Genomic DNA, 14528 nt, shown 5'->3' with positions numbered 1-14528 from the left:
TCTTAGACAAATGATTCTCATGCAGGCTCCTACAAACAACTTTGATGGAAGTTCAAAGCAACATATCTTTAATATGTAGAGGTCAGAGAGACTTGAGAAACAACAGATTACAAAGTCAAGCAATTTTAGTGCTCAGAGAAACCTTTGAGATCACCTTGTCAAACCTGTTAATTTTACAGAGGCCGACACTGGAGCTCAGAGCAGTTAAGTGATTTTTGTTGTTTTGTTATTTTAGTCACTAAGTCATGTCCAACTCTTTGTGACCCCATGAACTGCAGCCTGTCAAGCTCCTCTGGTCATGGGCTTATCTGGGAAAGAATACTGAAGTGGGTTGCCATTTCCTCCTCCAGGGGAATCTTCCTAACCCAGGGATTGAACCTGCGTCTCCTGCATCTCCTGAGTTGGCAGGCGGATTCTTTACCAGTAAGCCACCAGGGAAACCCAACTAATTTTTATTCATTGTCAAAATGAACTATTGTCAGTATAAATACAGTCTTTTTAAATTCCATTTTGTCTTTAGGACAATTCTTACCTGCAAATATACTTGAGAAGGTTGTAATTGACCACTGGCAAACTCTTCACTTGCTTCGCTAATTCTTTAACACCCTGAGTATAAAGAAGAGAATTCATGTTATCTAAGTGTTGACCTTGGAATGAAAGTACATGGGAAATGGGCATGCTGTTTTTTGTTTTGTTTTGTTCTTGTTAGTTTCACCTATTACCAGTGATGGATCCTGTCTTAAAAACTTGCCACTATCACAGAGAGCATTTCAGAAATATTTTCAAAAGATGTGAAAGCATTTCAAATATCTCTGTGAGTACTATTTGTGGAGAAACAGATTTAACATTTTTAACATTTGTTCACAACTGACTGAAAAGGAAAAATACTTATTTATAGTTAGGTTATTTGGGGCTTCGTTGGTGGCTCAGAGGTTAAAGTGTCTGCCTGGAATGCAGGAGACCCAGGCTTGATCCCTGGGTTGGGAAGATCCCTGGAGAAGGAAATGGTAACCCAGTACTCTTGCCTGGAGAATCCCATGGAGGGAGGAGCCTGGTAGGCTACAGTCCCTGGGGTCGCAAAGAGTCGGACATGACTGAACGACTTCACTTAGCAAACCACAAAACTTAAACTTAGTAGCCTTAATATAGTGAGAGTCCTTCCAATTTTTAGCATTTAGGGGGCAATGTGGCAAGGAGTGCTGATTTCATTTGTTCAGCTCTACTTTCCTTTTTGATGAGAGAGAGGATTGTAAATGGGACCTGTGTTAGTGAAAGTGAAGGTTACTCAGTTGTATCCAACTCTTTGCGACCCTATGGACTATATAGGCCATGGAATTGTCCAGGCCAGAATTCTGGAGTGGGTAGCCTTTGCCTTCTGCAGGGTATCTTCCCAACCCAGAGATCGAACCCTGGTCTCCTGCGCTGCAGGCAGATTCTTTACCAGCTGAGCTACTAGGGAAGCCCAAGTGTAAAAATCTAACTGTGTAAAAATCTAACAAGTATAATAATCTAACTGTGTGTAATGTCAATATTTAGCATAGTGGAAAACAATCCAAACACAGGGCAAAGGAAAATTTACAGGTTAAAGATAAGGAACACTTACAAAACCCCCAAATAATAGCATTTTAAGAAATCGCTGCATCAACTTACAGCTTCTTCTTCTTTGCTGAGCAGTTTGGCACAAGACAAGAAGTCTTCATACTTGGCATAAGGAATAACCGGTTCTGGGAGTTCTCGGAGATACAGTTTAAGAAGTGATGCCACTGTGTGTACATCCGTGTTGCTGTGGGGATAGAAGTATGAAGATTTTTTATGGAGTGAACTTTACACCATTTGATTAATGTTTCATCAAATATACATCTAAGAGTCAGACTTTTGTATTCTGTTGGCAATTAAATTAGTAAATCCAGCTTTCAAGAGGCACATACTTAGGTAATGCCTATTAGATGCTACCACAGGTGGGGAAGAGAGGGACTTAGAAGGACTTGGAATCCTCAGTGGGGTTTGAAAATATTAAAAAGTGTAAACACTCATCTTTTGGGTGTATCTGATGTTAAACAAGAATGTTACTTTCATAAAACAATGAGAATATATGTGCCAGATTTTAAATAAAACATAATGCAGCATACCCCAAATGCCCAATCTCCATATGTATGTGATCAGTTGTCTCCAACTCTTTGCGATCCCTGTCCCACCAGGCTCCTCTGTCCATGGAATTTTCCAGGCAAGAATACTAGCATGGGTTTCCATTTCCTACTCCAGGGGATCTTCCTGACCCAGAGATCAAAGCTGTCTCTACATCTCCTGTATTGCAGGCAGATTCTTTACCCCTGAGCCACTGGGAAAGCCCTATGTGTATATTAATTAATACAAAATTAATTATCTCTGGATCCTAAATTCATTTCTTATTCTCTAAAATACATTGGTAATTGGTTACAGACACATGAAGTTTAGTATGGCATGTTCTAAATTTTTAAGAAAAGCTCATTTTAAAGATGGTTCTCAGCATGATTGCTTGTCTAATAATCTAAGATAGCTGGGAATCCTTGGAGTCTTTTAGAAAGCAAAGGGAGGTGCTACAAAAATAAGCACTGAAAACTCAACGTGTCCTTTGTGTAATGTGCAAAATTTATTTTTATTTTCTGCTGAATACAAGAGTAACAGGATAATCTGGTGAAATATTAATTTGTATTTTGTTCTCTGTATCCCCTGTTAATCCATGAAGATAGCTGACAGCAGAGATAGGAAGAGGCAGTTGTTTGTTTTGGGGATTTTTTTGGTTTCCTTTTCCTTTGTTTCTTGGGGGCTGGTGGGGAGAAGGAGCATGGGAAGGAGAGGTGGTGGTCAGGGGGAGGGTGAAAGGTCAATTGATTCCCAGGAAGTGGGAAGAGCGGTGGTGAGCAAGACCAGGGATTCTGTAAGCTGTGGGAACAAACACTCCACTCCCTGACTGCTTCGGGAAGTGATGAGTCGCTGAAAGGTCTTTCAGAAGCTGGGATCCAGGCACTGGGACTTCCTGCCTCCGTGGCTATTCTCTTGCCCCAAGGGTGACATAGAAGCAGAGTTGACTTCACAGTTCCACAGGGACTGAAACAATGGGCATCTCAGTTCTCAATTTTGGACTCTCAGTCTGATTTCCTCAACTATTTCCCCCGCATCTATTCTGTAGTGGAAATTACAGAAAACACAACGGCTAGGACCCTAAGGAATATTCTAGCCTGCTCATAATTTATAATCTGGTGGGGGCAGGAGACGGAAAGTAGAGAACACAGGTGATGCAGGCTAAGTCCCTTCAGTTGTGTCCAACTCTTCACAACCCAAAGGATCGTAGCCCGCCAGGCTCCTCTGTCCACGGGATTCTCTAGGCAAGAATACTAGAGGGGGTTGCCATGCCCTCCTCCAGGGGACCTTCCCTACCCAGGGATCAAACCCGTGTCTCTTTTGTCTCCTGCATTGCAGGTGGGTTCTTTCCTGCTAGTGCCACCTGGAAAGCCCTAATAAAACAAGCCAGTCAGTCAGTTCAGTTGCTCAGTTGTGTCCGGCTCTTTGTGACCCCATGAACCGCAGCACACCAGGCCTCCCAGTCCATCACCAACTCCCAGAGTTTACCCAAACCCATGTGCATTGAGTTGGTGATGCCATCCAACCATCTCATCCTCTGTCGCCCCCTTCTCCTCCCACCTTCAATCTTTCTGAGCATCATGGTCTTTTCAAATGAGTCAGCTTTTCACATCAGGTGGCCAAAGTATTGGAGTTTAAGCTTCAACATCAGTCCTTCCAATGAACACCCAGGACTGATCTTTAGGATGGACTGGTTGGATCTCCTTGCGGTCCAAGGGACTCTCAAGAGTCTTCTCCAACACCACAGTTCAAAAACATCAATTCTTTGGTGCTCAGCTTTCTTTATAGTCCAACTCTCACAGCCATACATGACCACTGGAAAAACCATAGCCTTGACTATACAGACCTTTGTTGACAAAGTAATGTGTCTGCTTTTTAATATGCTGTCTAGGTTGGTCATAACTTTCCTTCCAAGGAGTAAGCATCTTAATTTCATGGCTGCAATCACCATCTGCAGTGATTTGGAGCCCAGAAATATAAAGTCAATAACACAAGTATCTAACTGTAAGTGTGTGAATGATAATACGGAAAAGTATTGGGTGCCATCTAATAGCAAAAAATGACTAATTCAGGAGTTGAAGGGCTTCTCTGAGGAAGTGATGCTTAGGCTAAGATGTGAAGGAGTGTAAGAATGAACTGAACATGAAGAATAAAAGAAGCCATTCTGATTAAAGCAAGGCAGGTAAACAGAGCCCAAAGTGGGAAACTGACAACACGCTAAGGGAGAACAGAGGTCAGAGGATGAAGTCTGAGAAGAAGGGAGCATCTTGAAAGACCATGGGACTTCATCTACCTCAGAATTACACAGGGCAAGGGCTGAGGTTTTCCATTTTAATATCAGAGCCGGTTGGGGCTGGTAGGATATACTGTCAACCATTTTACATGGGGGGTGTTCTCATAGGACCTATCTTTAACCAACTTTATTCTTTTTACAATTACAGAAATGAATTTTTTTCTATTATGTTTCTAATAGACAATATAGAAACCATCTTAAAGGCTAGTAAAGAAAATAAAAATCATGTTTCTGGGACATCTTAAATACTGTGTTCAAGTTCACGTATTCCTAAAAATACTTTCCAAAATATTTTTTGAAAAGATAGACATAAAATAATCTTAATGGTAAAGCAAAATAAAAGATACTAGTGTTTTTTTTTTTCTTTTCTGGTAAGTTATTCGGTTTCATACAGTCCATAGCCCCTCTGTGTTTCTCTAGATATGCAGTAAAGCACCAGCCCCTTGAAAGCACAGTCATGAGCAATAACAGCACCACAACCTGCAGGATATGCAGTGCCATCTATTATTGCAATGAAGCACTTCCATTTTTTGATTCCATTCATACCTAGTCCACTCTAATCCAATCCAATCTGTGACTAGGTTGTTGGGTTGTGTTGCCTTCAAAGTTAAGGATCCTTCTAGATCCTTAGAGAAATGATATAAAATGAATATAACTTCAATGGGGCTTCCCAGGTAGCTCAATGGTAAAGAATCCACCTGCTAGTGAAGGAGACATAAGACACTTGGATTTGATCCCTGGGTACAGAAGATCCCCTGGAGAAGGAAACGGCAACCCACTCCAATATACTTGCCTGGGTAATTCCATGAACAGAGGAGCCTGGGGGGCTACAGTCTATGAGGTGGGAAAGAGGTGGACACACCTGAGCCACTGAGCACACGTGTGTAATTTCAATATATGGAGTATGTCAAGTATAATTTATAGGCTCATATAAATAGAATATATAAAATGTGAATTAAATGCAATAAATCAATGAGACAATAATGATAAATAAGAAATACATATTGAAGAAATCTGTTTGTGTTTCCATGATGAACTATTCATTTCATTGCCTGTCCCCAGGCACACTGTTTTTAAGGTAGCTTGCCTGTTGTCATTGTTTAGTTGCCAAATTGTGTCTGACTTTTGCGCTCCCATGGACTGTAGCCTGTCAGGTTCCTCTGTCCATGGGTCTTTCCAGGGAAGAATACTAGAGAGGGTGGCCACTTCCTTCTCCAGGGGATCTTCCCCACCCAGGGACTGAATCCGTTTTTCTTTATCTGCTCCTCTGGCAGGTGGATTCTTCGCTACTGAGCCACCTGGGAAGCCCAGCTGACCTGTTATTTCCTGTATTATTTTGCTTCTAATGAAGTTGAGCTGTAGTAGTGAGGACCTTTGAACAGTAGGTGGCGCGAAAGCAAAGTTAGACTAATGGCAATGGTGTGAAAACTGTGAGGGATGAGAGAGTGCAGAATCATTCTTCACCCACTAGCAATTTTCTTAGCACCAAAGCTGCAGGAATGCTCCAGGAATAGAAATATCTGAGCTATGAATCAAGATAAGAGATGTGAACCGGGATAACTATTTTATTCCTTCCCTAAAGTGATACATTAATTAGTTTCCAGCATTATAAGTATATACCTATACTCTGCTGGTTATATAAAAATGGTAAGAAAAAAATGACAAATATGTTATTTTTTATTTCAGTTAGTAAAGGCTATTACATTTTTTTTTTGCTTAAAGGCAACAACTTAAAAATTTATGACTTTTTGAGATGCTTTGCTAAATTTAGGTTATTTTGTAGAAACAGAGACTTCCTTTGCCTTGTGCTCTCATTTTTAGCTTTGTCCTTTTCCCACTGAACTTCCCTTGTGGCTCAGCTGGTAAAGAATCCGCCTGCCATGCGGGAGACCTGGGTTCGATCCCTGGGTTGGGATGATCCCCTGGAGAAGGGAAAGGCTACCCACTCCAGTATTCTGGTCTGGAGAATTCGATCGACTGTATAGTCCATGGAGTCTCCAAGAGCTGGACACGACTGAACGACTTTCACTTTCCCACTGAATGGAAGAGAACAATTGTTTCAGGAAGACTGGAACATGTCTGTCCGTTCCGGTTCACCTCAAGAGGATCCCAGTCCATCCTCCCTAATTGCCAGTAGACTACTCACTGCAAGGGGAAATCTGATGTTTTCTCTGAAAGATCTCTTTGTATATCCATTCTAAAAAATAGCTACCTCCCGCATCTAACTCTACAGCCTTGTATCTCTTACTGAAAACCCACTATTTTGCCTAATTAATATTTGCTTTAATATGTACAGTCAGTTAAGTACACATCCATGGTATGCATTAATTGCTCAAAGTATCTCATGCGATACGCTCTTTGCCTTAGAGAAATATGTTCTACAACCAAGTGAACTGACTGTATTACAACAAGAGTCAATATACAATGGGGAGTTAAAATCCCTAAACTGGTTAATAATAGTAGTAGTAGTAACAATAATAGTAACAATAGCAGCAGCACACACTTATACACATCTGTCCCTGTCTCAGGTCCTCAGAGTAGTTCAGTGAGTCTCTTTAAACTCCACTTGGGGAAACAAACAGGAAACTGCACAGAAAGCAAATTGGGGCTAATCACTGAGATATGAGGGGTTTTGTCTTTTTTCTTTTTTAAAGAAGCTCTTTTCAAAAAATATTTTATTTATTTTTGGCTGCCCTGGGTCTCACTGCTGCACGTGAGCTTTCTCTAGTTGTGGCGACCGGGGGCTACTCTCTAGTTGCAGCACTCAGGCTTCTCACTGTGGAGGCTTTTCTTGTTGCTTTAGAGTTTGGGCTTTGGAGTTTGGGCTTCAGTAACTGTAGCACATGGGCTTAGTTGCTCTGCAGCATGTGGGATCTTCTTCCACCAGGGATCGAACCCACATCTTCCACATTGGCAGGTTCATTTTTTTAACTGGACCACTAAGGAAGTCCCAAGATGGGGTTTGCGTGGTTTAAAATCACACTCTTGGTAGAAATTCAAAACTATGTGCTAATGCAAATTCATTACCCAGACCTCAGGTCTCTTTCACTCACCTGGTGGTAAAATCTGTTTTCAGAAATTAAGTTAAAAATTGTGCACGTCATATCCAGTGAAAGCAAAAAGACCATGGCAGGCCCAGGGATCCCGAGTGAAAGAGCTGCCAGGCCAGAAGATGCTCTGTGGTATATGTCCCTTAATTGCTCAACAGATGGAGTTTGTTTCGCCTTAGATTGGACTTGGACTTTAATTCTTGATTCTGTGGTGTTTTTTAAAATCAAGCCTGATTTCCACGCAATTTTCTATAAATGACCGAATTTTACATTCTTGCAGGGTCTTCCTTTAGTCATTTTGAGATTGTTCTATCATTCACTCACCAAATAGTTCTTGAACACCTACAGTGTCTACTGCCTTTCACCCATCCTAGGTATAACAGACATGAACAACATAGATTTTTTTTGTCCCCCTTGGGCTTATGTTGCTAACCCATCACCATCAGCTTCCCTGATAGCTTAGTTGGTAAAGAATCCAGCTGCAATGCAGGAGATCCTGGTTCGATTCCTGGGTTGGGAAGATCTGCTGGAGAAGGGATAGGCTACCCACTCTCTTATTCTTGGGCTTCCCTGGTGGCTCAGCTGGTAAAGAATCTGCCCGCAATGAGGGAGACCTGGATTCAATCTCTGCATTGGGAAGATCCCCTGGAGAAGGGAAAGGCCACCCACTCCAGTATTCTAGCCTTGAGAATTCCATGGACTGTATAATCCATGGGGTCACAAAGAATCAGACATGACTGAGCGACTTCCACTTTTCACTTTCATCACCATCAACATATTTCCATACCATGCTTCATTTGTTTGACTTAAACTTTTTCTGTATATTCCAGGTGGAAAGTCCCTGCCAGGTGTGTGGTTGTAAGAAGTTTTTTATACTTTCCAGAAGTTGCTTATTTATAATCTATGTACAATATAGGCCTCTGACTAATCCGTGATAAAGGAATCTGATATCAATCCCTCTTGCTCATCCTCTAACCCCACTTCCACCCTCCCTGATAAACAGACTCATGCATACAGATGAGGAGAATGCCACAGTGATTACAAGTATAATACCATACGGATCAAAACCTTAAAATTTTTAAGCCTCAAAATCAGAAGTGGGAATTTTTCACTGTGGATACTATGTACAGAACACACCATAATCCGTTGATTTCAGTGACTAAAGTGAATTTCCAGTGTACCAAACAGTAAATTTATTAAAGTTATTGCAAAGTTCTTTGCAACACATACAATGAGATGACCTAAGATCTGCTTGGAATTAATAAAAAATAATGTAATAACCATCAAATCGCAGGGAGAATGTATATGAGACTGAAAAGTTCAGGAGCATTACCAAGATGAAGCCTGCCAATAAACTGTCTAAAACTACATGCTGTTCTGTGTGCCAAATTCACCAAGACATAGAAAAGTGAGTCCAAAGTCAGTAGGCAGTTCCAAACTAAACATTTACAAGAAAAGTCTGGTTCTGTTCTAGCTTTTCTTTCTTTCTTTTTCTTTTTTTTTTTTTTAATGTATCTGTCATAACCAGATACCAGTACACTTTTTGGCAGTAAAATCTGAATCTGGTTAGACTGTCTCGCCTCACTGTAGTTATGTAAGAGTCACTGCTGAATTACATACGACGCCAAAAGACAGTTTTATCCATCTGGACCACGCTGAATTAGTGCTTGTCTCCAAGAAGCCTCCAGGCTTAACAGCGGTGATGGCAGAGAACTATATGATGACCCTTGCTATGGACTGAACACCTGTTTCCCCCAAATTCATTTGTTGAAATCTCAGCTTCCAATGTGATGATGTTTCGAGATGGGACCTCTGGGAGGTAATTAGGATTAGACGAAGTCATGAGGGTGGGACTCTGGTTTGATGGGATTAGGGTCTTTATAATAAAAGACACAGGTAAGCTTGCTTCCTACTCCACTTGCTCTTGTGCACATGCAAGAGGAAAGGCCAGGTGAGTACAGGGTCAGAATGTGGCCATCTAAAAGCCAAAAAGAAAGTCTTTACCAGAGTCCACTCACGCTGGTATCCTGGTCTTAGACTTTCAGCCTCCAGAGCTGTGAGAAAATAAATTTTTGTTGCTTAAATCACCCAGTGTATGGTGTTCTATTAAGGCAGCCTGCGTGCATGCATGCCTGCTCAGTGTCTCAGCTGTGTCCGACTGGAAGAAGCACAAGCTGGAATCAAGATTGCTGGGAGAAATATCAATAATCTCAGATATGGAGATGATATCACCCTTATGGCAGAAAGTGAAGAAGAACTAAAGTGCCTCTTCATGAAAGTGAGGAGACAGAAAAAGTTGGCTTAAAGCTCAATATTCAGAAAACTAAGATCATGGCATCTGGTCCCATGGCAAATAGATGGAGAGACAGTGGAAACAGTGGCAGACTTTATTTTTTGGGGCTCCACAATCACTTCAGATGGTGACTGCAGCCATGAAATTAAAAGACACTTACTTCTTGGAGGGAAAGCTATGACCAACCTAGACAGCATATTAAAAAGCAGAGACATTACTTTGCCAACAAAGGTCAGTCTAGTCAAGGCTATGGTTTTTCCAGTGGTCATGTATGGATGTGAGAGTTGGACTGTGAAGAGAGCTGAGTGCCGAAGAATTGATGCTTTTGAACTGTGGTGTTGGAGATGACTCTTGAGAGTCCCTTGAACTGCAAGGAGATCCAACCAGTCCATCCTAAAGGAGATCAGTCCTGGGTGTTCATTGGAAGGACTGATGCTGAAGCTGAAACTCCAATACTTTGGCCACCTGATGTGAAGAGCTGACTCATTTGAAAAGACCCTGATGCTGGGAAAGATTGAAGGCAGGAGGAGAAGGGGGCGACAGAGGATGAGATGGTTGGATGGCATCACCAACTCAATGAACATGGGTTTGGGTAAACTCCGGGAGTTGGTGATGGACAGGGAGGCCTGGCGTGCTGTGGTTCACGGGGTCGCAAAGAGTTGGGCACGACTGAGCGACTGCACTGAGCTGACCCAGTGAGGTGCTAGGGAACACTACAACAGCAATCATGCAGTGACATATATATTGTGGGCTCCCCAGGTGGCACTAAGGGTAAAGGCCCCCCTGCCAATACAGGAGACACGTGAGACAAGGGTTCAGTCCCCCGGTCAGGAAGATCTCCTGGAGGAGGACACGGCAACCCACTCCAGTATTCTTGCCTGGAGAACCCCATGGACAGAGGGACCTGGCAGGCTACAGTCTATGGGATTGCAGAGTTGGACACTATTGAAGCAACTTAGCGCGCACACACACACACACACACACACGCGCACATCTATGTTATATTGAACAAACACTGCATGCCTTAAACTTACATAATGTTTTATGTCAATTACATCTCAATAAAAATAAATTTTAAAAAGTTTTTTCAGTTACAAATTAATCAACATATAGTAAAATGAGTTAATATGGTCCTTATGACTTGGGATCCAAGGTCCAATGTTATGTCCAAAGTTAACTTGGAAGTAACACTCAAACACTCATGGTGGATTGTTTTACTATAAATAACATTTTGTGTGTGTGTGTGTGCATGCGCGTGTTCAATCACGTCCAAATTTTTGTGATCCCACAGACTGTGGGTCACCAGACTCTTCTGTCCATGGAATTTTCCAAGCAAGAATACTGGAGGAGGTTGCCATTTTCCTCTCCAGAGAATCTTCCTGAACCAGATATCAAATGCATGTCTGTTGCATCTCATGCACTGGCGGGTGGATTCGTTACCACTGTGCCACCTGGGAAGCCTCACAATGACATTAATACCATACAAACTTGTCATATGCTATGAAAAAAAATTTCCCATAAATTTTTCCCATAGAAAATAAATCTGAGGTCAAAGAGTCACAAAGATTTTATTAAACTAAGACTCTATTCATATTTATAATGTATATAATTCCTTAGAATAAGCATAAACCTAAAGAATTATTTGAAGGTCACCAATGATATGATTAGAGATAGTCTGCAAACCACAGAGATTCTGCCTGTGTATTTACATACTATATATACTCTCTCTCTCTATATATATATATATATATATACTCTCTCTATATATATATATATACATATATACATATATATATATACATACTAATACACATTAAGGTACTACAAATGCAAATAAGCAACACGTAAAACCAGTCGGTGTTGAAGACATTAATAAGAAAACAAAGTTATATTAAGGAAACTTTGGTGGTTAGTTTTCAATAACTAGAAAAATTATTTGTTATACTTAACTCTGAGTTGCAAGGAATTAGGCACGATTGAGCACACACACACACACACACAATATTAAAAGGATGCACTATGTGTGTCTGAATGTTACTTCTAAGTTAAATTTGGATATAACATTGAACCTTGAATCCCAAGTCACCAGGGCCATATTAATTCATTTTAATATCCATGTTGATTAATTTTGTAACTGAAACATATTTGTTTACTTTATTTTTACTGAGATATACTTGACATATAACATTGTGTTAGTGTAAGGTGTTATTCATAGAGTTTTTGACGATGTATCCAATTAGTTTTATGGTATGAAGAAAACGAATCAAGACTCTCCCTGATTGACTTGCATGTTGGATTTTGTTTTCTCTCAGTGCCAGAAGAATTTTATTATATTTATTCAGAATTGTCTCAGGAGAAAGCTCTACCCTTTGACATTGCACAGAGTATCTATTGTTGCCAATGGAAGAAGTAGCTAGTTTGCTATGATTTTTAATAAACATAGGCATTTCTAATATAGGCTGGGAGTCACGATGGAGTAATATCCACACGTTAATACCTTCTCTGGCTGTTCTGTGAAATATGATTTCCTAAATTCATGAAGTGTGAAATATATGCCAGGAAATGCATGAATGATTTAAAAAATTAGAAAATTATTGTCAATTCAGATGACGTATTTTCAGGTGGATATAAAGAAACCACTCATAGTAAGTGACACAAGAAAACTCATCGACAGATATTTTAAAATTATATTTAACAGATTGCACTTATTATTCATTGGATTATGTGACTACAGTTTGAGAGAAGTGGGCTAAGATACTTCTTGTTCACTTCACATTTACCCCAGGAATGGCTCAGGAAAAAAAAAAAACTGGAAATAATAATATATATTTGCTAAGCAAGACCATCCCAAAGAAAATGAAATGCAAAAAAAGCAAAATAGCTGACTGAGGAGGCCTTACAAATAGCTGTGGAAAGAAGAGAAGTGAAAAGCAGGGGAGAAAAGGAAAGATATACCCATTTGAATGCAGAGTTCCAAAGAACAGCATGGAGAGATAAGAAAGTCTTCCTCAGCGATCAGTGCAAAGAATAGAGGAAAAGAACAGAATGGGAAAGACTAGAGATCTCGTCAAGAAAATTAGAGATACCAAGGGAACATTTCATGCAAAGATAGGCTCAACAAAGGACAGAAATGGTATGGACCTAACAGAAGCAGAAGATATTAAGAAGACGTGGTAAGAATACACAGTAGAACTATACAAAAGAGATCTTAATGGCCCACTCACCTAGAACCAGGCATCCTGGAAAGTGAAGTAAAGTGTGCCTTAGGAAGCATCACTATGAACAAAGCTAGTGCACATGATGAAATTCCAGTTGAGCTATTTCAAATCCTGAAAGATGATGTGTGAAAGTGCTGTACTCAATATGCCAGCAAATTTGGAAAACTCAGAAGTGGCCACAGGACTGGAAAAGATCAGTTTTCATTCCATTACCTAACAAAGGCAAAGAATGCTCAAACTACCACACAATGGCACTAATTTCATACACTACTAAACTAATGCTTAAAATTTTCCAAGCCAGGCTTCAACAATACATGAACTGTGAACTTCCAGATATTCAAGCTGGTTTTAGAAAAGGCAGAGGAACCAGAGATCAAATTGCCGACATTCGCTGGATCATTGAAAAAGCAAGAGAGTTCCAGAAAAGCATCTATTTCTGCTTTACTGACTACGCCAAAGCCTTTGACTGTGTGGATCATAATAAAGTGTGGAAAATTCTGAAAGAGATGGGAATACCAGATCACCTGACCTGCCTCTTGAGAAACCTGTATGCAGGTGAGGAAGCAACAGTTAGAACTGGACATGGAACAACAGACTGGTTTCAAATAGGAAAAGGAGTACGTCAAGGCTGTATATTGTCACCCTGCTTATTTAACTTATAAGCAGAGTACATTGAGAAATGCTGGGCTGGAAGAACAAGCTGGAATCAAGATTGCCGGGAGAAATATCAATAACCTCAGATATTCAGATGACACCACCCTTATGGCAGAAAGTGAAGAGGAACTAAAGAGCCTCTTGATGAAAGTGAAAGAGGAGAGTGAAAAAGTTGGCTTAAAGTTCAGTATTCAGAAAACTAAGATCATGGCATCCGGTCCCATCACTTCATGGCAAATAGATGGAGAAACAGTGGAAACATTGTCAGATTTTATTTTTGGGGGCTCCACAATCACTTCAGATGGTGACTGCAGCCATGAAATTAAAAGATGCTTACTCCTTGGAAGGGAAGTTAAGACCAACCTAGACAGCATATTCAAAAGCAGAGACATTACTTTGCCAGCAAAGGTCTGTCTACTTAAGGCTATGGTTTTTCCAGTGGTCATGTATGGATGTGAGAGTTGGGACTATAAAGAAAGCTGAGCACCAAAGAATTGATGCTTTTGAACTGTGGTGCTGGATAAGTCTCTTGAGAGTCCCTTGGACTGCAAGGAGATCCAACCAGTCCGTCCTACAGGAGATCAGTCCTGGGTGTTCATTGGAAGGACTGATGTTGAAGCTGAAACTCCAATACTTTGGCCACCTGATGTGAAGAGCTGACTCATTTGAAAAGACCAGGATGCTCAGAAAGATTGAAGGCGGGAGGAGAATGGGATGACAGAGGATGAGATGGTTGGATGGCATCACTGACTCAATGGACATGAGTTTGAGTAAATTCTGGGAGTTGGTGATGGACAGGGAGGCCTGGCATGCTGCAGTCCATGAGGTTGCAAAGAGTCGGACATGACTGACTGAGCGATTGAACTGAACTGAACTAAAGTACACTATGATTATGTAAT

At 40.8% G+C, this 14528-nt stretch overlaps 1 protein-coding gene across 6 annotated transcripts in view; it reads right to left on the bottom strand.

Moving 5' to 3' along the window:
* ARHGAP24 (Rho GTPase activating protein 24) overlaps positions 1-14528 on the bottom strand; it is a 574044-nt gene that overhangs the window by 16185 nt on the left and 543331 nt on the right. For all 6 annotated transcript variants that reach the window (XM_069594606.1, XM_069594608.1, XM_069594611.1 and 3 more), the window contains 2 exons: positions 1651-1783; positions 533-606 (listed from right to left, as the gene is read on the bottom strand). In XM_069594606.1, coding sequence (XP_069450707.1) covers positions 533-606; positions 1651-1783 — 207 coding nt within the window. The remainder of the gene's footprint in view (positions 1-532; positions 607-1650; positions 1784-14528) is intronic.

The sequence above is a fragment of the Ovis canadensis genome, chromosome 6, assembly GCF_042477335.2.
Source record: "Ovis canadensis isolate MfBH-ARS-UI-01 breed Bighorn chromosome 6, ARS-UI_OviCan_v2, whole genome shotgun sequence".
In the NCBI taxonomy this organism is placed as follows: domain Eukaryota; kingdom Metazoa; phylum Chordata; class Mammalia; order Artiodactyla; family Bovidae; genus Ovis; species Ovis canadensis.
Note: the sequence above shows the minus strand (reverse complement) of the source record. Positions and strands in the feature narration are given on the sequence as shown.